The sequence below is a fragment of the Anabrus simplex genome, chromosome 3 (assembly GCF_040414725.1).
Source record: "Anabrus simplex isolate iqAnaSimp1 chromosome 3, ASM4041472v1, whole genome shotgun sequence".
Classification (NCBI taxonomy): domain Eukaryota; kingdom Metazoa; phylum Arthropoda; class Insecta; order Orthoptera; family Tettigoniidae; genus Anabrus; species Anabrus simplex.
This window is the reverse complement of record NC_090267.1, coordinates 463,398,133-463,422,917: the sequence shown is the minus strand read 5'-3', so window position 1 is coordinate 463,422,917 and position 24,785 is coordinate 463,398,133. Positions and strand designations below refer to the sequence as shown.

Here is a 24,785-nt window from a genome sequence, read left to right as displayed (position 1 = left end):
ACGAAATTCAGCACTAATACGGAAACATTTGCATCAGATGGGTATAGGTCGCAGCCTGACCATGCAGACACCCAGTATACCACTTGATGATCTAAATTCTCATTTTACGAAAGCAGCATACTTTAATAATGATATTACTGACAATAATGACTATGATGCTAACTATCCTAATAATGATAATAATAATAATAATAATAACAATAATAATAATAATCATCATCATCATCATCATCAACCAGTTGATGACCTAACTGATGATGATATTAACGCCTTAAATGCCCATTCCCGAGTAAATCAAGTAAAATTCACTTTCAAAAAAGTTGGGGCGAACGATGTGAAGCGTGTAATTTACTCCCTCAAGTCTGATGCTCCAGGTAATGACGACATACCATTATCTTTCATAAAAAATATTATTGGTGCCATATTACCTATTCTGACGCATATATTTAATCATTGCCTTGTACAGGGAGTATTCCCAACTGTGTGGAAGCACGGTATCGTCATTCCTATTCCTAAGAAGAATTCTCCTAGTTTACCATCAGATTATCGCCCTATATCCATTCTCCCACCCCTTTCCAAAGTACTAGAACGCTTGGTACACGAACAAGTCCTCACTTACTTGACTAACTTCTCACTGCTTGACCCTTACCAATCTGGTTTCAAGAAAGGACACAGCACAACGACTGCCCTACTGAAAGTAACTGATGATATCCGACAGGCAATGGACACTCGACAAGTGACTGTACTGGTTCTACTTGATTTTTCTAGTGCTTTTGATACTGTTGTTCCTCAACTGCTACTTTCAAAATTGGATTCATTAAATTTCAGCAAGACGGCAATAAACTTTTTCAGTTCGTACCTCAAAAATTGCCGTCAGTGTGTCAAAGTAAATAATAGCAGATCTGAGTGGCTTAACAAACCCCTCGGTGTCCCCCAAGGGTCTGTACTTGGACCATTGCTGTTTGCAATTTACTTACACGATGTTGCCAAATCGATTACACATTGCAAGTATCATCTTTATGCTGATGATCTGCAGATCTACTACCACTCAAGAACTGATAAAATTCAGAGTGCTGTAGAAAAAGTTAATGCTGATTTAAGTCTCATAAGTAACTTTGCATTGAGTAACAATCTCAGAATTAATCCTCTTAAAACGCAAGCAATAATCATTGGTACTTCAAAAAACTTACACGTCTTAAAACAATACGAAATTCCTCCTGTAGCACTAAACAATACCATTATTCCATTTTGTGAAACAGTTATGAATCTTGGTGTGGCTATAAGCGAAACATTGAACTGGTCGCAACATGTGATGAAAGTGTGCCAAAAGGTATATCAAAGCCTGCATCCTCTGAAGCGGTTTAAAAATATATTTCCTCGGTCCTTGAAAATAAAGCTCATTCAATCACTCTTGTTTCCAATTCTCGAATACTGTGATACAGTTTTTATTAATATCAATAACGAGCAAAGCATGAGACTGCAACGTGCCCAAAATGCATGCATCAGGTATGCATTCGACATACAACCATACGCCCATGTATCCCCATTCTATACACAATTATCTTGGTTACGACTGAATGACAGATGTAGACTCCACGCAACTACTTTGGTGTATCAAGTGCTTTCTGAAAAAACTCCTTACCTATCCACCAGATTTCGCTACCTTAGTTCCCTGCACCTGTTCAATACCCGGTCAGGCTGTACGCTAGAAATTCCTGTGCATCGAACCGCAACCTACAACAGATCATTCACTATCACCGCCACGAGCTGGTGGAATGAACTCCCCAATGACATCAGGGAAGCTAAATCTAAGACAAAATTTAAAATCCTTTGCCAGCATCATCTTTTAAGCACTTCCAGTCTTTCTTGAGTGTGAATGGGATGCATGAATGAGAGTGAATATGGTTGTTTATTGCAATGTGTTCCTGTATATAATTTAGTTATACTTTACTCACCTTAGTTTAGTTAGTGATACTTTAGTTGCTTTAGTTATACTTTAGGTTGTAAAGACTTCATATGTTTAAATTTTATGTAAAATATACATTGTATATACATGAAGTGGTTAAGTGTAAGAAAGGGCCGGGAGCCCTAACTTCGCCACAATAAAGACTCTTTAATAATAATAATAATAATAATAATAATAATAATAATAATAATAATAATAATAATGATGAATTCTCCACAAGTTTGATCATGTCAATATTGTGTATAACAAACCAAATTATTTGAATATGTGAGAATTTTAAATTAATACAATGGTTGCTTTCCAGCTTAAGGCTGATATTTATTAAAACACTCTTCTACAAACCACAACACAAAAGAGAAAAGGTCTTTCAGGTCTTGACAGCTTTTTGAGAAAAATTAGATACAACTTTCAGAATGAAGAATGATCTGTTAAATTTCTGACAGTAAAATTATATGTAATAGGTTTCAAATGACTTACAACAGAACCTGAAACTGGGTCATAGAGTCGCTGTAGGAGTTGTATACAGGTAGATTTCCCGCAGCCGCTAGGGCCAACCAAAGCAACAGTTTGTCCAGGTTTGATCACCAAGTCAAGTCCACGGAGAATAGTTACTTTGGGTCTTGTTGGATAGAAGAACTGAATTTGTGAATAGTTTATACCTGCACCCAGTTCCTAAAACAGAATTTTATTGTAAGTAAAAAATATACAGGCCTTATCTTAGTTTGGCATATTAAAATGTTATTCTACAGAAAAGGGTAGGATTTCCGTGGGGACACTGAAGAGCCAGGTAGTTATCCAGGTAGGTTTTGAGACTCTCAGGAAAAGAATTTGATGTTCAAAACCATATTCAGATGATCTTGAAAGAAAGTCTAATTGCTATTAATGCCTGGTAATAAAAATTTAAGTTGTTAAATCTTACATGGATTTACAGTACTTTGACTAGATAAGAAGATATTGACAAAATTTCAAGAAATTAATCTCTCCTTTTAACTGATTGAAAAGACATACTCAAATGCAGTTCCCAAGATACTTTGAGTGTGCTTTTGTAAGAGGTTATGATGACAAAGGCTGAGGTTTTGAAATTATTAATAATCATGAAGGAAAGGTCACAACTGTCACTGAAAAATTTAAAAGGGTTTCAGTACAACAAAGAGATCACACAGGGGCACACAGATGAAATATGTTAGAAGAGAAGAGTTTTATTGGAAAACTGAAAATTATTTTCATATTAGAACTAATTAAATATTTTATAGTTTATAAATGGGCTACAGGATGGAACAGAAATTACAGCAGAGTTACCATAACAGTACACTTTATTTATGTTTGTAGTAACAAACTATGCCAAGATCCATAGGCGATGAGAAGAAATGGAGAGTGGTATGGTATATCAAAGGGTTTGAAGAGTCAGTATGAAAATGGATGGTTTTTAATTCAATTTCTGATCTGACACCTCCCTTCTTCTGCCTTAACTGTTTTGTTTGTCAGCCAGTAACTATTGTTATAAGAATAATTGCCTTGCTATCAAGTTAGGTAAGGATAAGAGGGAGAGAGGAGTGGCATATGGGAGAAAAAACATACACAAAGTAAACACAAGTTAAATGAGAATTCTAACCTAGGTTTTTGTTTCCACAGTCATGCTTAACTGAAATGATTTGAGTTCAGGATTGGGATTGGGTACTGAAATAAGAAAATAATGAGATAAGCTTACAGTAGTTCCTGAAAGTCGCAGAGACTTGGGATCAAGCAACATAAATTTGGCTACCTGGCCCCTTCAATATGTCTCTCTTAACAAACAATTTTATACATGCTGACTTACTGATGATGGTATGCTTTCAGCAGTGGCTGCTGAGGCTATGAGAGGCTTCCTATCAAGCATTCTGAATAGACGTCCAGCTGCAGATTTTGCTGCACCAAAATTTGGTGCAAATGCCATTGACTGTCCCAACATCCAAGTTCCAAAAATGAGTGCTTCACCAACCCTGAAATGAAGTAGGAAAGAAAACAGTTTAGCAAATAAGTTGCAACCGACATTTCACTGTGGTACCAAAAAGTACTTCACGCTCTGTTGTACTTACATGATAACACTTTTGTAAGGAAGTCCTTCATTAGCAATGAGAACTCCTCCATAGTAAAAAGCCAGAGCATAGCCAAAGAATGGAGCCGTTTGTCCAAGGCCAAAAACAACTCCACGTAATCTCATTTTGCGGCTTGCAGCTTTCTGAGATATATATAGTGCCATGATGTATCTACGAAGGAATGATGCTTCACCTCCCAGGCTGGCCACGGTTCGAATATTGGAAATAGTTTCCACTGCAATCTAAAAATGAACCAGTTATAAATATTAGTTTTGTGCTTTAAATCCAGCATGATGTAAAAATTTAATAATATAAAACTATATGTAAATCTACCTTTGTAGCCTCTTCAATAGCCAATTTTTCTTTAACTCCTTCAGTATGCATCACTCGAGCCTCCAGAAAAACAGATCCAAACACTACAGGCACTGCTGCTAAGGCTACAAGAGCCAATTTCCATGAATAAATCATAGCAATAACAGCTCCTACAAACAAGGTGGACAAAGCCTGCAGAATGGATCCAATTCGACTTCCAGTAGCCTGAAAGACAATAATTTTTATTCCACAAGCTGATAGTGTGATGATGTAATCACATTTAAATTCTTAAAATTCAGAAAATGTCATTTAAAAATGTTACATGATCTTGACAAAATTGTTACAACTCATCACAAATCTAGATTATCACTGAAGCGATATGAACAGCTACATAGCAAGAGATAGTTTACTTTAGTTTTTAAGTATCCTTATTTTAATTTTTAGTGTTTATGAACTAATATTTGGTGTGAATATGACATGAAATATCTTAAAAATATGATGCTGTATATGCATAGTTGTTAGGTGTAGATTGATTAGGCTGCATTAATTGTCCTTTGTTCGTGAAGAAAATCACCAGTAAGATGCCCGCGGAGTCCCAGAAAACGGTTGCAAGCACCTTTCTAGCAGATGAGTGTGTTTTGGCCTTGACTGGATCTGCTTCGTCTCTTTGCCACAACTCCATGCTTGCTTGCTTGCTTTGACTCTGGGGTGTAAAGATGCACACAAGTTTCATCACAAGTCACAATACGATGCAAGAAATCCTCTCCTTCCTCCTCGTAGCGATGCAGTAGTCTCTGACAAACTTCGTGGCGTAAAGATTTTTGTTCCTGGTTCAGGAGACGAGGAACCCACCCGGCAGAAAATTTTCTGAAATGGAGTTCATCTCGGATGATGGTTTTGAACACTTCTGAAACTTATTCCTATGGCTAAAACAATTTGCGAATTTGCCGTTCTTCAATAATGTCATGAATGGCAACAGTGTTGTCTGCAGTGATGCTTGTCCGCAGTCTCCGTTCAAGAGGTTTGTTTTCCACAGCTTCTCTTCCTGCCACAAATTTTTAGCCCACTCATACACTCGAGTCTGCGAAAGTGTTTCTTCCCCAAACTCTGCGCGGAGCAGTCTCAAAATTTTGGAAGGTTTGGTGCCCTCTTTTGCGAGAAACTTGATAATGATGCATTGCGCAACAGATGTATGCACCTCTTGCTCACTCATGGAGTGCTGAACCTCTCCACCATCGTTCGCGCACGCAAACCCCTTCTCCAGACTCCCCCCCCTAACATCCTAGCAAAGCCCCACCTCAGAATGACTACTAACAGCAGCAGTACATTCAAATTCCCACCCTAGGTGGATCAAATATAAATGGGAATTATTTTTTTTAAATTGATTGCATCAACCTAAAAAATACGCATATAGAGATAACTTTTCTACATAGTGTCCTGCCTTCGATACACACTTTCTCCATCGGATTGGTAAATTTTTTATGCCGTTGTGATAGAAAGAAGAGAGATTTGTATGGAGCCAGTTGCGCACAAACTCTTCTACACTTGCACCATCATCGAACTGCTGTCCTCCTAGGTCTTGTTTGAGTAGTCCAAACAAATGGTAGTTGCATGGCGATAAATCTGGGCTGTACGGAGGGTGTTCCAGAGGTGTCCACTGAATTTCCTCTAGTTTTTCTCACGTTAAAGAGGCAGTATGCAGCCTTGCACTGTCATGGAGAAGAATGACGTTTCGGATCGGTTGCCAGCGTCGAAGCTTTTACTTCATCCAAAAGGCGACAGTACGAAGACTTCAGATTTCAAAACCATTTTCTTTTCCATGATAAACCAGAAAACAACGAAGAATTTGCAAGCATACACATGTAGAATAGGGCTACTAAAAAGCCTCTGTGTTCTATAACCACAAATGTGTCTTGAGGATAGGAAACCATACCTCAAGTTGCAAATATCCAGTTTTGATTTTTTACAGAATTGGTTTAAACAGTTAACTGTGTGATTTAGAAATTAAATCAAAACTCTAGGCCAAAAATAAAATGAATTTTTAATGAATGTTTTAAAGATTGGGCACATGAAATATCTCTAAACAGTGATACAGTATAACCCCAATTTTGCGTGTCCTTGATTTAACGTACGACCCGTATTTAATGAAATAATTTTCCAGTCCTGAAAATTATTCCATAAGAGCAAAACTATTTTATATTTGACTTAACGTAATTCACAATAGGGCAAAACCCGCACTTAGCATTAAGGAAATGTTAAACTTCTCAGATATTTATTTCTATTCATTTTGGTTATGGGACATTAAAAACCTATGAAAAAGACGTCATAAGCTTGCTAAGGATGATTCAAGGCAGAAGAGAAAATTAGAGCGTGGGCACTTAGGGCTAAAGTGAGATGTTGGACTTGGATGCTGATCCAACCACAGCCGCTGTAGCGGAAGAGAGCCCTCATTTTAATGACAATGTTATTATAACCTTTGAAAATTCCTATATTAATATGTGCAATATCCATCGGTTACAATGAGAACCCTTTTACGGATTCATTCGTTATTATGGGCAAATTTGGGTGCGTTAGTTTGGATCTGTTATCAATATTCATACACTTTACCGAATACAGTATATGACGCTACTCCAGCGTTTGTACTGAATGCGATCGATCATCTTCCATATCGTTTCCTAGCTACGTGTGAGCGAGTCGATCTTGAGCGAGCCTGAGGTCTCCTCACAACTCCGAGTCTCCAACTCGTGTAAACATACACTGGGATGATATGTTTTTGCAATAAGTGCAATGCCAGCAGTTGTTAAATCCTTAGAAATAAAGGCGGAAGTAAACAATTGCTTAATTTTAATTCTATATACTGAAATAAAATAAGAATGTGATACTTCTCCTCAAGATACAGCGGTATCCATAACTACTTTCAGAGGTTAGGTTATTTACTTTTGTGTCTTGTTAAATTTCAGAAAGGCTGTTCTTGTGTAAATTTATAGTGAAAATTATCCTTGTTGTATAGGGAGCTTGAAATGTTTTCATAAAACGTGCGCGGTAAACCTAGGTTAGGCGACGCTGTTAGAAGTAAGAAAATGGAAATATTTGCCACAAGCCTCTGGAGTGATGCTATTACAATTTTTAAGAATGAAAGTGAATATGAGTTTTCAGACTATTGGGATTAGAAAATACGTGCTGATGAGCAAGCTGCTACTTGGAGAACATCCGCAAAAATATTTAAACAAACCGATTGCTCTTTTATACCGAATTTAATGTGTTTTTGTGCGAGTTTAGGATCTTTCCCAACTTTTATGGAAAATCATGTATAACGTTATAAGAATAACCTTAAACTAAAGTGGTTTTGCATTCACCGACAAAATTCTGTCAAAATGAAGCACAAATCGTAACTACAGTATAGTGTGTAGGGTAGATATCTCCTTGTTTTATTGCTGTCACTGTGTAAATAATATATGATGGTTCAGTTTATGTTAATACAGGCAAATATCTATGGAAAAGGTGTGCTTTCTACCAAAACCTCAAATTAAGTTAAACCCTCATTTAAGGTTTAAAAAATCAGGTCCCTGTAAAAACATTAAATAGGGGTTCTACTGTATTTTCAAAATATATTGGAAGATATTTTCTAAAAAAAACCTTTCATACATTTTCTCTGTGCTGGCAATTTTGATGTTACCTTCATTGCATAGTTCATGGGTCAACTAATAGATGGCACTGCAGTCTAAAAATAATTTCTTCCTTGTCTTCTTTCCATTTCCAGTTCTCTCTTGGGCCAGGTTATGAATGAGGATGGTTCCCCAGTTGTATTTACTCTTAAAAGAATCACCATCATCACCACCCCAGGTTATCAATCAAAAGGCCTCCATCAATTTCTGTCTCTCTACTACTGTTCCTGCTTCCAATATTTCTTCCTCACTTCTGGGAAGATGCAGGGTAGGCTTTGGCCTATACGTGGGCGCGGCTGGACTGTGGCCAGAGAGTTCTGCGTTCCGACCAACGAACCAAGCAAAGGACCGGTGGGCAGAGCTCTACACCACTTCATTCGGGAGCTGGAGAGGGACTGGTTCCCACCGTTAGCTGTCATGAGAATGGTTTTCTATGGTTTTTCATTCTCCTACACTAAGGTGAATGCCAGGACAGTTTCCTGTTGTAGGCCATGGACATACACCACCACCACAAATTTCCCTGGTCTTAGAGACCGCGTTACTGTCTAGAAGGTCTGACGAACCCTCTCCGGGTATGAAATGAGAACTCTTATCCATCCCATCTCCTCTCTTCTACATACTTTCGTCCACTTCATTCAACTCTTTTGAGGTGTTTCTTGTGGTCTCTTTCCTGTTCATTTCTTCTCTCTTTTTTATCTGCCCTATAAAATAACATCTCGTGACCTGTGTCATGGTTTCACGCGCACTGACAAATATACCACCTTTGTCTATTCTTTCACATTAATCTCCCTCTGTCTCTGAACTTCAGATTTTCAGTAGTCCTACCACTTCATTTCACACACAAGGACTCAATATCTGATGTCTTCTTACCTTTACCTCCAACTGGCATTCACCCAACGTTTGTATCTATCGCAATTTTATTTACGCTCATCAGTCTCTTCAATGCATCCTAGTTGTTTAGTTGCTTTCCATTGTCACATTATTTTGTTTCTTTTCTATCTGGGTTAACATTTTAATTGATACCTTTACACAACACAAAATGCCTGGATTTCTACAAAGATTCCTACTCAGTAATTACTGTAATTAAAATATATATAAATTTATATGCTATACGGAAAAGAACTGGACCATGGATATGTTTTTGGGCTTTTAAGACGACAGAGTGAGTGCAGATTCTTTGGTTGCCTCTTACAACATGCAACTCTACCCACACGGGAGATAAAGAGTTCCGATAAATCAAAAGAAATATGTAGCATCACGATCTAAGTCCAACAATATGGCAGCTGATGCAGCACTCAACATTCCCATACCATGTCACAAGACAGCCCCACCTATCAAGACCTAAGTCCAACAAAGTGGTCGCTGATTTAGCACTCAATTTTATGGCCATAGATATTCACAAGATGTCTATTATGAGGAAAAATTCTGCTGCCTTCGGTGACGTTATCATGTGTAATTGGCTTTGCTGTGACCTAGATAAAAAAACTCTAGTCAAAGAGAATGGAAACTCATTTAAAACACAACGTGTTTGTACCTACTGTATATAGAAGGCAGATCAGCAAATGCAGAGTGGATCTTGGTCCACAAGTGGCCATGGGTGGTCCGTGGTCCAATAGTTCTGCACTCTGATGGCCAACCAAACAGAGGAAAAAAGCTTTCTGTTGATGCATTGCAAGTTTCGCGTGTGGTAGCCCTGCACTCTGCTTCTTCGTGTCACTTGCTTGTTATCTTGCTTGTTTATATGTTTGTTTATTTACCTCCAATAGTGTAAAGATGGCTAAGTATATGAAAGAGGATGAAATATGCAATGTTTTAACATTTAGTGTTTCATTAGAGAGCGATTTATCGCCCGATGACAGCGACGACTTTGCATCTTCTGACAAGAGTGATATTTCTGCAAGTCCGCTGTCTAGGAAATGCCATGTGACGAATGTATCTCTGACGCAGGCAGGAATAATTCCAAGTAGCTCTGAAAGTGAATGCGAACTGACAGAAGTTTCCTCCGATTCTGTTGATAGTTCGAACAGTGACTGGGAGGAAGTTACAGGTGACACAGATAATCCACCTAATACTGGAGGTCATTGTGTATTTAACCTGCATGTGCATAATTTTGTAAAAATTTGTCATTCTGAAAAACTAGTATCAAGAATTACAAAAATCTTTAGATTTTTTGTTCAAAATTAAGTGAATATTCTCAGAAAGGCATAACACCCATGATAAAAATACACTACTTTAGTAAAAGGTCAAATTTTAAATTTACATTTTTCAAAAAAATAATAAAAAATTCAAACATTTTTAAAGTAAGAAAATGAAACTCTATTGCAATTATAGTGACACTTTTGTCTTCTCTATTCACCTGTGTGCTGTGAAAAAAAAAAAAAAACAGGGATTTACCTCCAAAAATGTAAGTAGGAGAATGTTTTTCCTTAGTGTGTGCATTTTCATTAAAATTGTATTGGCATTCTTAGTGCAACCACTACATTACAATCTGGCATCAAAAAGGTTAAAACTCGCAATCCACATACATTAACCTGAATGTTTAATAGGAATAATAGGATCCTGTTAAGATGTAGGATACAACCCAATTTTTAAAAGTTCATCCAAAATAGGAGCCTTAGATTATTTTGTTCCACAAATGATACCCAAACTATACATAATTTACAATGTTCAAGCATACCCCTTGTACGCTAGTGGCATCTCCTGATAGTCGAGCACAAAGAGCACCAACTCGATGTTTTTCATCATCAAACCAAGCCATTTCTTGATTCAGCATAGCTTTGAATACATTAATTCGTAGGCGTGTGGTAAGACGAACCCCAGCAATGCTGAACATGTATGACTGGAAACAAAAGAAGAGCACATTATTTGATGATGAATTTTGTGCGACATTTTGTGAAGAAAAGGAGGTATATTATAGCAACGTACTCAGAATAGACATATGAAACTTTACCTGCAAGAAACTGCCCAGGCCAGCAATGACTCCGATACCCAGGAAAAGAATGTTGTAAATATTAGTTTGAGATCGCACTTCTTCCTCATCAGGCAATGATAGGACCTAAAGGAGCAAATACTCTACATAAATAATTGCTTATAATCATATTAAAATTTCAATTTACGTAGTAAGGATATTGTATAATGCAGAGCATATTCATTAAAGAAATATTTAAAATTATTCATTTAGATATTGAAAGGAAATTACTGTATTTATGACATACCCCATAAACTTCCCCAAACAAAACAGCAAACATTGGGAAAGTAGCACCAACAAGGCCAGAAGCTATGCAACCCACCAAGATGTATGGCCATTCAGGTTTATTCATGCCCAAGATGCGTACCATAGATACTTCATAATCTCCTTCCTAAAGGGAGAAGACAAAAAAAATTAGCTATGAGGAAGAAGTTTACAAACAATAATTTCCTGAAAATAAATTGTAAAACAAAATTCACAACACTTTCAGTTTAGCAATATTAGGAACAACCATACCTCTTCAGGTACAACTTCAGTATCTTCATGAGCTGAAATCACAGAAAGCTGTCTGTTTATCATTGCTGCTGCAGAGTCACCGATAATCTCAGTGTCACCCTCTGGATGAGTCTGAGAATCTGCAAAAGAGTTAGAAATTGTCTTATTAAGTAGACACATCTTGTCTCATATAAGTAACAAATATCTTAACCATTTAGTGCTGACATGACCAGCTGACCTTACAACTAAGGAAAAGAGAGGAATACAACTTGAATGCAAGCTACAAATCAGAATCAAATTTAAGGAGCTAGTATTTCTCAGGCAATACCTAGAATTTATAGAAACCATGGGCAGAACAGTAACAACATAAGTGCAATTGTGAATGATTTGAACTCAAGTGAATATTGTGTTGTTTTTTACACTTGATTCACGAACTGAAGTTGATTAAGTGAATTAATGCACAATACAAGGCGGGACATGGCAATTAGCAAGAGGATGCAACAGGGCAATGCAAACACTGTCTGGAATAAGGACGTACCAAGGAAGTATAAAGAGATACAGTAATGTACAAAATGCATTATGCACCTAAATTAACTTATGCAGCTGAGATATGGACAATGTCAAGGAAAATGAGCCAGGGAAATGAGAATCTGCAAAAGAGTTGGAAGTCATCTTATTATGTAGACACATCTTGTCTCATATAAGTAACAGATATCTTAACCATTCAGTGCCGACACAAGTGGAATGTGGAGAAGTGCCATAAATGCATCAACTTGGCAGGAGTTGGATAAGCGGGAAGAATGAAGATAATGATGATTATGATGATTCAATAACCTCTGCTTTACAGTAATCCAACATGCCTACGGTCCCATGAGGAACAGATTACGGAGACTGTACTTTATATTTCATGCATTTCTCTTATAGAAGTCAAACAATGTTTTATGATGAGAGCTTTCAAATTGCATGTATATTCTACACACTAAAATTAATTTCCTTTTGATCTCGCTATCAATTAAACAATCAGGGTAAAACTGACTTTAAAATAAATTCTCTGGAACATCTCACCTTCATGCCTTGCATCATTGGCAGTAACCAAAGAGTGGTAATGTCCCTTGAGCTCCATCAATTCTCTGTGTGTTCCCTGCTCAACCACTTGACCACCAGACAAACAAACAATACGATCGGCATTTTTAATAGTAGAAAGTCTATGAGCTACAATTATTGTGGTTCGTCCCTGGCTGGCTCTATCTAACGCATCTTGCACGATGGACTCGCTGTGCAGATCCAGGGCAGAAGTAGCTTCATCTAATAGCAGGATCCCAGGATGTCTGACTAAAGCACGAGCTATAGCAATACGTTGCTTCTGGCCTCCAGACAGCTGAGCTCCACGTTCACCAACCATGGTTTCATATCCCTGGATTAGAAAAAATAATACCTTAACTCCAAGAAACATTTATTTTATAGATTATTCAGGTGATACAAGGAAGAAAATAATGACATTTTACTGGGTAAGTTGGAATGCTTCTATTTCTCTTCAAATGAACAAAAGATGAAAGGTCTTTCATATTTCTAAATGTACATATCTCATAGTACTGAGGAGTAATATGGATGAATTTGATACAAAGAGCTTCTCTTATTTATATGAAATTTGTTTTTGTATATTCCTGATATAACTTGCACCATGAGTAGCTAATTGAGCCATTGCACTGATGAGAAAAATTAATTTCATCTCAACTGAAAGTGAACTTCCTCACAACGATCATATCTGTATAATGTGGTGATTCAATATGTGTTCTTCAATACTGGTTAATCAATGAAGGAGTTTGCTTTTGATTATCAGAGGTGGCCTCGGTCTACATTATCTTGGATCATAGGGGCTCTACTGCATTGTACATGTGAACTAAATGTTGTGAGACATCTTCAACAATATTAACAACCTATTGCTTTCTTGATCTGGAACTGGGACAGGTTCCTCCTAAAGTCAGGGTACCAGAGTTTGAATTGAATTACATTTTAAAGCATGAAGCCTAAGTTGTTACAATAATCGTAATATTCATAACTATAGCTGTCAACACTGTGCCCGTATGAGATACAGGCGCACTGCTTTCCTGGTTATGGACAGCACCCATAGACCATACAAGCATGATTTTCTTGCTTGTATATAGACAGCTGCACATATCCCATACGTATTCCATCCCTTGCCTGGAGGTAGTAATTTATCTAGTGTCCACTAGAATGCAGCAGTTATCGGGAAGATCAAACCTAAATGATAAAAAGGGTAGTTTCTCTTTGCCATGACCTCTACCGAAGCATTTGATGTGCTGTGTGCTGAGCGTGCCAAATATGTCATGCTGTCAGCTATGTTACTGTACAAACATGTCCTCAATGATAGTGATATCTTGGATATTTCATCGGAGGAAGCAGGTTCAGAAATAAATGACAAGTGACATATACTCTGTTTACGAACCAGATAACATATCAAGGGATACTTCAGGCAAGATTTTTATTTGTTACGTCACTTTCGAGTGCGAGTATTTTTAGCTGCATTATTTAACTCTGAATACAAACGATAGAAATACTTTACCTCTCCTGAAATTTGGGCTTATTTTTTTGTTTAAACAAAGAGATGCAGGCTGATACCAGACTGTACCACGATCTGGTAGTGGTGTAACGAGTGCCCAATGTTTTCAGGCTACTATACCAAAACAAACTACTCCTAAATAAGTAAATTTTGTATTTCAAATGTACATGTGTTTATTTGTAGCTTAAGTTAAAAAGAAAAAACGTGAAGTCATCTCCGTAAAGGCCATGAAGGCCTTGGAGGGGTGGAAGGTAAAGGCTTCCCCTATCCGTAACCTCGGCACTTGGTGGGGTGGAGTGGTTAGCTCTATGCCTGGCCGCCTTTGCTCCCAGGAATTAACCTGGTACTCATTTTTGGTGTAGACTGAGTGAACTTCAGGGCCATTTGCACCTCCGGAAGTGGAAATCTTGTTTCTTAAATCTTTCGACTTCCTGACGGGGAATCAAGCCCATGTCCTTCCGGGTGAACCGAGTACGCCTTTACCACCTTGGCCAGGCAGCCCCTTTTGTAGCTTAAGTAGCCATATTAAATGAATCGTTTTTAGTGTTTGAGCAGGCTTATTGGTAAAACTTAAATGTAAAAGCTTTTTCTCGTGCATTTTAAAATGTTTTTCATAAGACTAGTATAATGAAAATACTTTAGATATGTACTTCTTGATTAATAACATCTTTGTTCTGGATGGCTGCTACCTTTATATGATAAAAAATCAAATATATACTATGTTTTGTTATTGCGTAATAATATATTAAAATTCACCGAGCTCGATATCTGCAGTCGCTTAAGTGCGGCCAGTATCCAGTATTCGGGAGATAGTAGGTTCGAGCCCCACTGTTGGCAGCCCTGAAAATGGTTTTTTGTGGTTTCCCATTTTCACACCAGGCAAATGCTGGGGCTGTACCTTAATTAAGGCCACGGCCGCTTCCTTCCCACTCCTAGCCCTTTCCTGTCCCATCGTCGCCATAAGACCTATCTGTGTCAGTGCGACGTAAAACAACTAGCAAAAAAAAAAAATATATATATATTAAAATTCAAGTAAAAGACCCAGTTCACTCCCAGGGTCCATGTTAAAATATGGTAGTGTTGAAAGTGTTAACATTCTTGGTTCAAATATATTTGGTTCTAACCTACAGTACCCTAGTTTGCCAAATCATATATAGAGAAAGAGGACCAAGGAAAAGAGCACATAACATATGCAATAGCAGTCAGTGTGGGAGAGGGAGCAACAGTAAGAGGAGAAAAACACGACATCTTCAAACACTGCCAGCTTCGAATGATAGGTAGGCTGTTCTACAGCCATCTCTTCTCAGCCCCCAGCTTCATCAGGACGGTGGGAATCAACATTCATTGAGGGGCCATTTTGATAGTTCTTCAGTCTTGATGCAGGAAGTGTAAGATAAGAAGAAAGCTGGATAAATACAGGAAAAGGGAAGAAACATAGGATAAAGATATATATGAGTGATAAAAGATAAGTAACACAGGACAAACACAAAAGGAGAAAAGTATCTCAACAGGAGAATATGGTATAAGTATTGGAAAGGAATATATGTGTCAAATAACCTAGTTTACCATATTTCACTGACTGGCAAAATGAATGAATCACTTGAATTTTCAAAGAAAAAAGCATGTTAAATTTTAAAATATTTATTTTATTATTTATATTGATTATTTTCATGATAAATTCTAAGTAATGTTATCTGTCTGTTATTGTTACTCTTAGTTACTCATATTTTTTCATGAAAATAATCAATGTAAATAATAAAATTAATGTTTCACAACTGAACACATGCTTTTTCCTTTGAAAATTCAAGTGGTTCATTCATTTTGCTGGTGAGTGTACTTGTAACCATCTGACTGATTGCATTAGAAATGTATGTGGAAGAAGCATATTTTCAGTCAATTTTCCGTTTTCAGTGATTGCACAGGTGTAACAACAGAAATGCACTGACAGAGGCCAGTATTTCAATGACGGGAAGTATCGAGATATCAACTTGAGTTATACCTGAGGCAGTTTGCTGATGAAGTCATGAGCATTAGCTTGTTTCGCTGCAAGTTCGATATCTTGAAGAGAGGCATCCTCCCTCCCATAACGAATATTTTCTGCAATTGTAGTAGCAAACAGGGCAGGTTCCTGTCCAACCACTCCTATATTGTTCCGAAGCCAACCAACATTAAGCGTTTTCACATCTATTCCATCCAGCATAACCTACAAAATAAAAAAAATAAAAAAATGAGTTACAGAACCTCACATCGGGAAATAAAGATAGATTTCATTCAAACTGGACTAATTAAACACATACCAATCCTTGTGAGGGGTCATAAAACCTTTGAACCAGTTGCACGACAGTTGACTTGCCACAACCAGAGCTGCCTACGAGGGCAACTGTTTCACCATGCTTGATCTTTAAATTCAATCCTTGCAACACCTGAAAAACAAAATATGTAACTTAGTACAGTATGAGCTTTTAGAAAAAAGAAAAGTTAATGTATACAAAGAATCCCACATTATACACCATATGTAGAGCCCTGCGCGGATATACAAAATAATATCTGCATCCGCACATCCTTTATCAGCACCCGCATCTGTAAATGGTTATCCGCATCCACAAATGGTTATCCATGGATAGTGTAAATATTTAATTACAGTATATTACACCCAAGGTATTGAAATAGATATACTGTATCTGTTAACATAATATAATAGGCCTGACACCTGGCACCAGAACCCCTACAGTCACAGGTTTATCAGGCATTTTCTCTTGCGACAACTACAGATGTATTGACCTTTGTTCCTTCCTTCCACTAATTATTGGCAGGAGCCAGTTAAGCTTAGGTAAGATTTAAGGCTTTATGGTCTCAAGGCTTTTTATATATCACCATTCTCCCATACCACTGTCAAGGGTGCCTAACAACAAGCAAAAATAAGAGTATACCTGACTGAAAATCAGTAACAGTCATTATTTAGAAATTATCAGCAAAATTATCTGCACTACCATATAGTTTGCATCCGCCAAGACACTAACTTCATGCATATCTGCATGCGTGCAGGGCTCTAACCATGTGGAAAAATTAACTTTGCAGGCTGCCTGGTGCTCATGATCAATAACATGGCAAGTCTCGATAATCTAACACAGCAGTTAGCCAGTGTGAGCGTCATTGGTGGAGAAATTCTACACCTCTGAATGATGGCCAGCAGAGTAGGGGAGGGGCTAGTATACTATTTCTAATCATCAGATTGCATGCCAAAACTTTGGGGGTTCATTTCCAAATTTCTTCGCAATGATCATATGGAGTGGGGGCATTTGATGATTTTGATTTGTCGACTGGATGGAGACTTCAAGTCTTGAATAAATCCTTGGTGTAAACATATTTACTCATGTACTTCTTGCACTTTTTTTCTTAATATTCGAGCTTTAAAAAATTAGATGTTTTAAGAAGGAAGCCATACTTTTCAGTGTTGACATGTCATTCTTTGTTTAACAGATTTTTTTTTTTTTTTTTTACAGTTATGTTACAGTTTATGTGTGTTAAAATTAGTGTTTCCGACAGACTGAAAAGCTTGTCTTCTTCTTCTTCTGCAGGTCGTTCACAGAGCCTCTTCCAATCATCCCCCCCACCTGACCCCCTGCACAGCCTATCATTCACCCCTGTCTCCCATTGTTGTCCTCTATGATTTACATCATCCTCCCCCTGATTCCTCCATCTTGTTCGTGGCCTTCCAATTGGTCTTTTTCCAGATTCTGTCCATTCCAGAGCTCTTCTTGGCAATCTTTCTTGTCCTATTCTTTCGACTTAGCCGAACCCTTTCAGCCTATTTCTCTCCATAGTTTCTTTTAGGGGGTTGATCTCTACCGTATTTCATATTGTTTCATTTCTTATCTTGTCCCTCCTCGTTTTACCCAAGATCCCTTGCAGAAAGTGCATCTCTGTTGCTTGTAATCTGTTCAGATCTTTTTTGTCCAAGTCCAACATTCAGATCCATAGATCAATATTGCCAAATAATATGATTTAATATAATTATCATGATTTTTGCTTTCATAGGTAATTTTCAATTTCTAATTATGTCTGATACACAGTAATAAAATTTTGAGCAATTTCCTATTCTCTCCAAAATTTCTTCTTTGATGTTTCCTTTCTCAGAAAGTAAGTAAAGTAAATCAAACTTGATTAGAATTAAATTATTTTTTTTAAAGTAATAAATCCTCGTGATTTTGTATAATAGATTGCATTTTATTATGTTGCATAACAACTTTGTAAATATTAACAAAAGTATTAAAGGTTGTAGAATTTCATTGGTAGAAAAATAAAAGGCCTACTACCAGCATTTGTCATGTTACTGTATATGCATATTTCTTAAATTTACAAACACAGCTGAAACTATTTAATGAACATTTAACATCGTTACTTTAAACTTTGCCACTTAAATTCCTGACCCACTGCACGATTACCGTGATTCTCTGCAAATTGCACCACTCAAATTTTAAAAGTCACCTTAAATCTTGAACTCCATAACCCCCTTATAAGTGAAGTCATGCTGGAAAGCAAACTGCGACATCGCAATACACCTGATATTTTGCATGTGCTGTATACTGGTTTACTGAAATTACAGCCATTCAGTAGTGTCATCTAGCTCATTACGCCAGAGAACACACTACAGTCTGAAATTATCTACCTGCCTTTTATCAAACAGGGTGAGACAACAGCTGATGAAACTAAAGTAAAGGGAGGATTAAGCGAGACTATTCAACCTTGAGCTGAGAGCAGGCATCCTTGCCCGAGGGTGTACCTTGTCATATTTATATAGACACAAAGAAAAACTGATGTGAGATATAAGTGGAGATTATTTTTCTACCCCAATTCCATATTAAACATTAGGGTTCACGATATATGTGATGGCGAGATATACACAAACGAGCAAATACAGCATTCTATATGTCGACACGGGTTTCACCCTTTCTCTATTTCATCATCTCTATCTATGGCTTTATTTGACATTTGTTTGTTCCTATCTGTTACTGAAATAAAAAGCCTCATTTTTATAACATTGGCATTATGCCTAAATTTCAAATAAATTAAACTTATTCCCAGCAGCTAAAATACAGCGTTATGTTTTATGGCAGTGAATGACAAATTCTTAAATTCTTTAAATTATTATAGTCAAAACACTTACCTTAACCTCAGGACGAGCAGGATATTGGAAGTGAACATCTTTGAATTCAATGTCTCCACCCAGTTTATCTGGCTGCAGTCCACCTTCACCAAGACTATCGATCTGCGGAACACGTTCTATAACAGCAAACACAACAGCTGCTGCACCTCGAGCCATGTTAAAAGCCTCAATATGAGGCAGGGCCATACCCATGTTCAGAGCTCCTCCAAGCATTCCAAATAACACCTAGAAATTAGAGATACAAGAATATTTTAATAATTTTCTTTATGCAAAAAGTAGCAGTAATTGGATTACATGAACAACAATAATTTTATTAGAAGATGGGAGGTTTCATGTTAGGAAATCATGGAATCTATGTTATTTAACAAGAAAATTTTGCCATATATATACAGGGTGATCGGAAACAACGTGAACTGGGTATATGAGCGTTAGAGGGTTGGTCATACTGATAAATAATTTGAAAAGAATAATTTGATATGCCAGCCCCATGGTGTAGGGGTAGTGTGCCTGCCTCTTACCCGGAGGCCCCGGGTTTGATTCCCAGAAAAGTCAGGGATTTTTACCTGGACCTGAGGGCTGGTTCGAGGTCCACTCAGCCTACGTGATTAGAATTGAGGAGCTATCTGACGGTGAGATAGCGGCCCCGGTCTAGAAAGCCAAGAATAATGGCCGAGAGGATTAGTCGTGCTGACCACATGACACCTTGTCATCTGCAGGCCTTTGGGCTGAGCAGTGGTAGCTTGGTAGGCCAAAGCCCTTCAAGGACTGTAGTGCCATGGGGTTTGGGTTTTAATTTGATATATCATGCTGCTGTCATTTTATCATCTGTTGAATTTAGCCAATCATATCGCTTCGTGGGCAAATTAGAATGGGCTTCATCTTACTATGTTGCTAAATCTGCACATGGCTTAAGATGGGCTTGAGAGCATCACTCGAGCAAATAATGTTTTCCAGGGGAGGGATTTGAACATGGACCTCCGAGGTGACAATATAGCGCCATAGCAATTAAGCTACGGTGTCACCGGCTAGAACCCTCCATGTGTTTGTGTTTGATGCTGGTTTCTCAACATGGCTTTCACGCCGGTCAAGGTTTAGCAACACCGACTTGTGAAGCACATTTGAATTTGCCCGTGAGGCAATCTGATTGGCTAACTTCAGCAGCTGATAAAATGACGACACAAGATTTCAAATGATTATTCTCAAATTATTTATCAGTATGATTAACCCTCTAATGCCTTTATAACCGGTTCACATTGTTTCCGATCACCCTGCATAGAAAAATCCTGAAACAATAATCTGACGTGTACCAAAAAAATTATCATTATTTTGCATAGATAACATAAAATACAGTGAGTGCTTACTATGATTAGAATTCCAGGAGTGTATTCAATATATTCCTGTCCTCTTGAATCTAAGATGAGAGTAACTCCATACCAGAAGGCAAGGGCATAACTACAATAAGTGATAAACCACATAACAGCTGCTCCAAATCCTGAGAACATGCCTCTCTTGGTTCCCATCTTCTTAGCTGGTTGGAGCTTTTCTAAATACCTACAACAGGGATATACAGACATTCACATGAGAAAACCACAACAAATTACGCTTTTAACGGAAAATGTGAGGAAGTCAAAGATAGCGTAATAAAAAATGTAAAAAATACTTCTATCTAAAAATGTTGACGAGAAAGTTACCACTGAAGAGGTGACGAGAAAAATGGAAATGTGCAAATCAAAATTACTCCCCTACCGGGTCAAGTACAGACACTATCATAACAGTCATGCCAGTGTCAAGCCAGAAACTTTAGCCAGAATCGGAATTTTGGAGATGAAAAGTCTAAGTTCTTGATGAGGGAATTAGATTTTTTACACCAATAGAGTTATAAAAAATTAGATGTAAAGGCATTTGCTCTATAAAAACAGTGTTTCATCTTTGGCCTGACTGCCCGAAAAAATTTTAGTCTGATGAGGCAGGTTGAATATGAAACACTGGTTTTATATAGCAAATATCTGAAAAGCCTTACATCTAAATTTTGGAGAAAGAGAAATTAAAAAAAGAAGTTCTTGAGGGGAATTCTAAAGCCTAAGAAAGTTCCTGGAGATGGATTCACATTCCAGCCCAAGGTCAAACAAGGAGCTTTATGAAAAGTTTGAAGAGATGTCAATCAACATTAAGGAAGAGAAGATTAATGTTTTATGGACATACGAGTATCAAAAGAATGGGAGACCGTAAGCCTCATCCTTCGAGAGAAGCGGAAGTCATAACCTGCAGGAGAATGGAAACCACAGAAAACCATTCTCAGGGCAGCCAATGGTGCGGACCAGCCCCTCTCCGCCTCCCAAATGCAGAGGCATAGAACCATGGTAGAGCCGTGGCCACCCCTCCTCTGCTTGGTTGGTTGTTCAGAGTGCAAAGCTGTCGGGCCACAGACTAGCCATGGCGACTTGTGGGCTGAAACCCATTCCACATCTGCCGCTGAGTAGTAATTTACTACCCTTAATCCTTATTGCTATCATGTAGGCTTCACTAAAAATGAAATATTGCCAAAAACCTTAGATGTGTTAGTGCAGTGTTAAACCACAATAATACAATAGGAGGGAGTACCAAAATGAACTATACATGGGTGCCAAGCATCCTTAATCCAGGCCTGTCCAGGGCTAGTCAGTCATCAAAAATTTTTGTACGAAATCCCATTTTGTAGTTTTTATTACTAGGTAGACACTGAAAATGTTGTACAGTCACTGAGAAAAAGAATGGGAGCATGGTATTGTGTAAGCTCCTCGCAGGTACACTTCTCAGAAATAATTGGACCTATAGATATACAGTAAAACTTCATTAATTCGAAGTCATTGGGACGCAAAAATTGGACTTCGAATTACGTCATTTTGAATTAACCGCCAACACGTACTTCGGAAACGCCAACCCTAGCGACGTCACAATATATTCTAAGACCCGTTACTGCATGCAATTAACCTTGATTCACAGTTTAAAACTCTCAAATGCCATGGAAAAAAACTATTTCCAAAATGTATCCAACAAGGTGCATTTACAGAATTCAAATAATGCACTTGGATAACTCACCGGCAAACATAAGCTCATGCAATGAAATCAAAAGAAAGAAAACATGATTCAAAGACGAGGATAAATCTATACTGGCTCCACTGTGCAAGTGCTTTATTCATTGGATTACTGTACTGTACGCATTTTAGATGCCTTGAGCTTGCACGGAAAGTACCCGATGCCCTTAAAATATCGCGTCTCATCGAACCTTCCTATGACTAGGGGAGAAAGTCTCTTGCTTCCGTCCACATTACAACAGTAAATACAGTGACTATACCTGTACGATTTCCCGCCATGGCACTTCTAAGACCCATTAATGCATGCAATCACCTTGATTCTCAGTTTAAACTTTTCAAATGCCATGGAAAACACTATTTCAGAAATTTATCCAACAAGGTGCATTTACATTATTCAAATAATGCACTTGTGTAAAACAATGACAAACAAAACCTAACGCAACGAAAGGAAGAAAAACATGATTCAAAGACGAGGAAAAATTATGCTGGCTCCCCAGTGCAAATACTTTATCTTTTGGATTACTGTACTGTCTGCATGGAAAGTGCCCGATGCCCTTAAAACATCGTAGCTTTTCCAACTTTCCTATGACAGGGGAAGGAAGTCTCTCGCCTCCGTGTGCACTGCGTTAGCAACAGTACATTTCCCGGCTGGCAATTCTCTACTTTAAAACCATAAGTCCGTTTGGCCTCAGCATTTAAAAAAATAAAACAAACAAATAATGCAGTTTCATCGGCAATGACAATATTGTTTGGTGCGTATGAACTGATTACAGGCTATAAGCCGCGCTTTTTTGCCAACTGCCGGCATCGCCAGCGTTTGTGGATCTATCTCTTCGCACACTGCCTGCTACGTGATATTGTGGCGTTCATTAAAATGCCGAATACAAAATAATTATTACGATTCTGCTGGAACATACCAGATATGAAGCACACTGTAGACACGCCGAAGTAGGTGAAAGTGTGCAAAGTTACCCCTTCACGTTCCGGAAGACGCGTTCTTTCATGACGCATAGAAATTTTGAATTTAAATTATTCTGTAAAATGCTATTTTCTTCAAAATGTAAAGGCAGTTTTGAATTAAAAGTCAATTTCGGTAACGGGACCGACATTGTTCTTCGAAATACGAATTATCCGTATTTTGAATTAAACAATTTAAATAACATGCAAAACCTTACATCATGTTTCCGGGAACGAGAGCTGCTTCGAATTAGGAGAGATTTTGAATTAACCGATTTTGAATTATCGAGGTTCTACTGTAATGCTTGTTGTGGTTACCCACAGAGCTTGTATCTGTATGGGAAGTGAATTATGTTGTGATCATTAAAATTAAGCCTGATAAAACATTAACTGTGAGGAGCATGTGCTCATTCTTTTTTTGAGTGATTATGCATAAGTTAATTTCACTACTGTTCTCTCTTACCTATCTGCTTCCTTGTCTTGTCCACCAAATGCCACTACAGTTCGTATTGCACTAAGTACTTCTTCCACCACAGCTCCAGCAGATCCATAGGAGTTTAACTCTTGGGCAGTCAATGAGCTTTGTACCTAGAGAAATTACAACTAATTGTTACAAAGTTCATACAAGGAACTAAAATATTCTAATTGGAAAGCAGCATAGGGAAAATATTTTTCAGCAATTAGAGAGAATATATTGAAGAGAACAGCAGTTTCAATGAAACACTGATAAAGATTGATATCTTTAAACATTACTGATGCATTAATAATCCAAACTTCAACTGTGAAGGAAAAATACTTCTTCCTGAATGAGACTACAGATTTAACTCGCGAGTCGTCACTAGCTTGTATTGCAACATAAGTGATCGCACGTGAGACTTTCTCTCACATTAACCTTCATTTAAAATAAATATATCTTGCACAATTTTATGGGGCATAAGAGGAAAGTGAATTACTGAAATGAGATGCAAAGTCTGCATTATACATTTTAGAATATTTTATTAAAAAAAAAGAAAATGTTTAGCCGTGTATTACAGAAACAAATTACTACTCAATGGAAATTAGTCATTAGTTCAGAAACATGTCAGTACGTAATATTCACAACAGTGCCAGACTGAATGCCCAAGTTGGCAGGTTCAATCCTGGCTAAGTCTGGTGGTATTTGAGGGTGCTCAGATACATCAGCCATAAATTTACTGACATGTAAAAGAACTTCTGTGGGACAAAATTCTGGCACCTCGGCATCTGCGAAAACCATAAAAAGTAGTTACTGGGACGTAAAATCAATAACATTGTCATTAATATGGAACTTTCTGACAGGCACACAATACAAATGCAAGAATAAAGTACAATAGTCTTCTCTCTAACATTTGAGTTAGCTGGAGTTTGAAACAGCGCTTATTACCCAGCATTCGCGTTCTTCCTCAACTCATAATTTTTGAAGACTCATTTATCAGTAACTGCAAGTAGAGAATGTTTTGCATGTGACTTAAATCAAATACTAATGCTTACAATGGGATAAAGTTTC

At 37.6% G+C, this 24,785-nt stretch overlaps 1 protein-coding gene across 1 annotated transcript in view; it reads right to left on the bottom strand.

Annotated features, from left to right (window-relative positions):
* Positions 1 to 24,785, bottom strand: part of LOC136866520 (multidrug resistance protein homolog 49) — a 165,118-nt gene that overhangs the window by 20,234 nt on the left and 120,099 nt on the right. Inside the window, exons 8-21 of the mRNA XM_067143566.2 lie at positions 23,724 to 23,848; positions 20,591 to 20,780; positions 19,230 to 19,454; positions 16,360 to 16,485; positions 16,062 to 16,265; positions 12,547 to 12,895; positions 11,503 to 11,621; positions 11,234 to 11,377; positions 10,969 to 11,073; positions 10,696 to 10,857; positions 4,375 to 4,578; positions 4,042 to 4,283; positions 3,783 to 3,945; positions 2,444 to 2,638 (exon numbers count right to left, since the gene is read on the bottom strand). Of these exons, the coding sequence (XP_066999667.2) occupies positions 2,444 to 2,638; positions 3,783 to 3,945; positions 4,042 to 4,283; positions 4,375 to 4,578; positions 10,696 to 10,857; positions 10,969 to 11,073; positions 11,234 to 11,377; positions 11,503 to 11,621; positions 12,547 to 12,895; positions 16,062 to 16,265; positions 16,360 to 16,485; positions 19,230 to 19,454; positions 20,591 to 20,780; positions 23,724 to 23,848 (2,553 nt within the window). The remainder of the gene's footprint in view (positions 1 to 2,443; positions 2,639 to 3,782; positions 3,946 to 4,041; positions 4,284 to 4,374; positions 4,579 to 10,695; positions 10,858 to 10,968; positions 11,074 to 11,233; positions 11,378 to 11,502; positions 11,622 to 12,546; positions 12,896 to 16,061; positions 16,266 to 16,359; positions 16,486 to 19,229; positions 19,455 to 20,590; positions 20,781 to 23,723; positions 23,849 to 24,785) is intronic.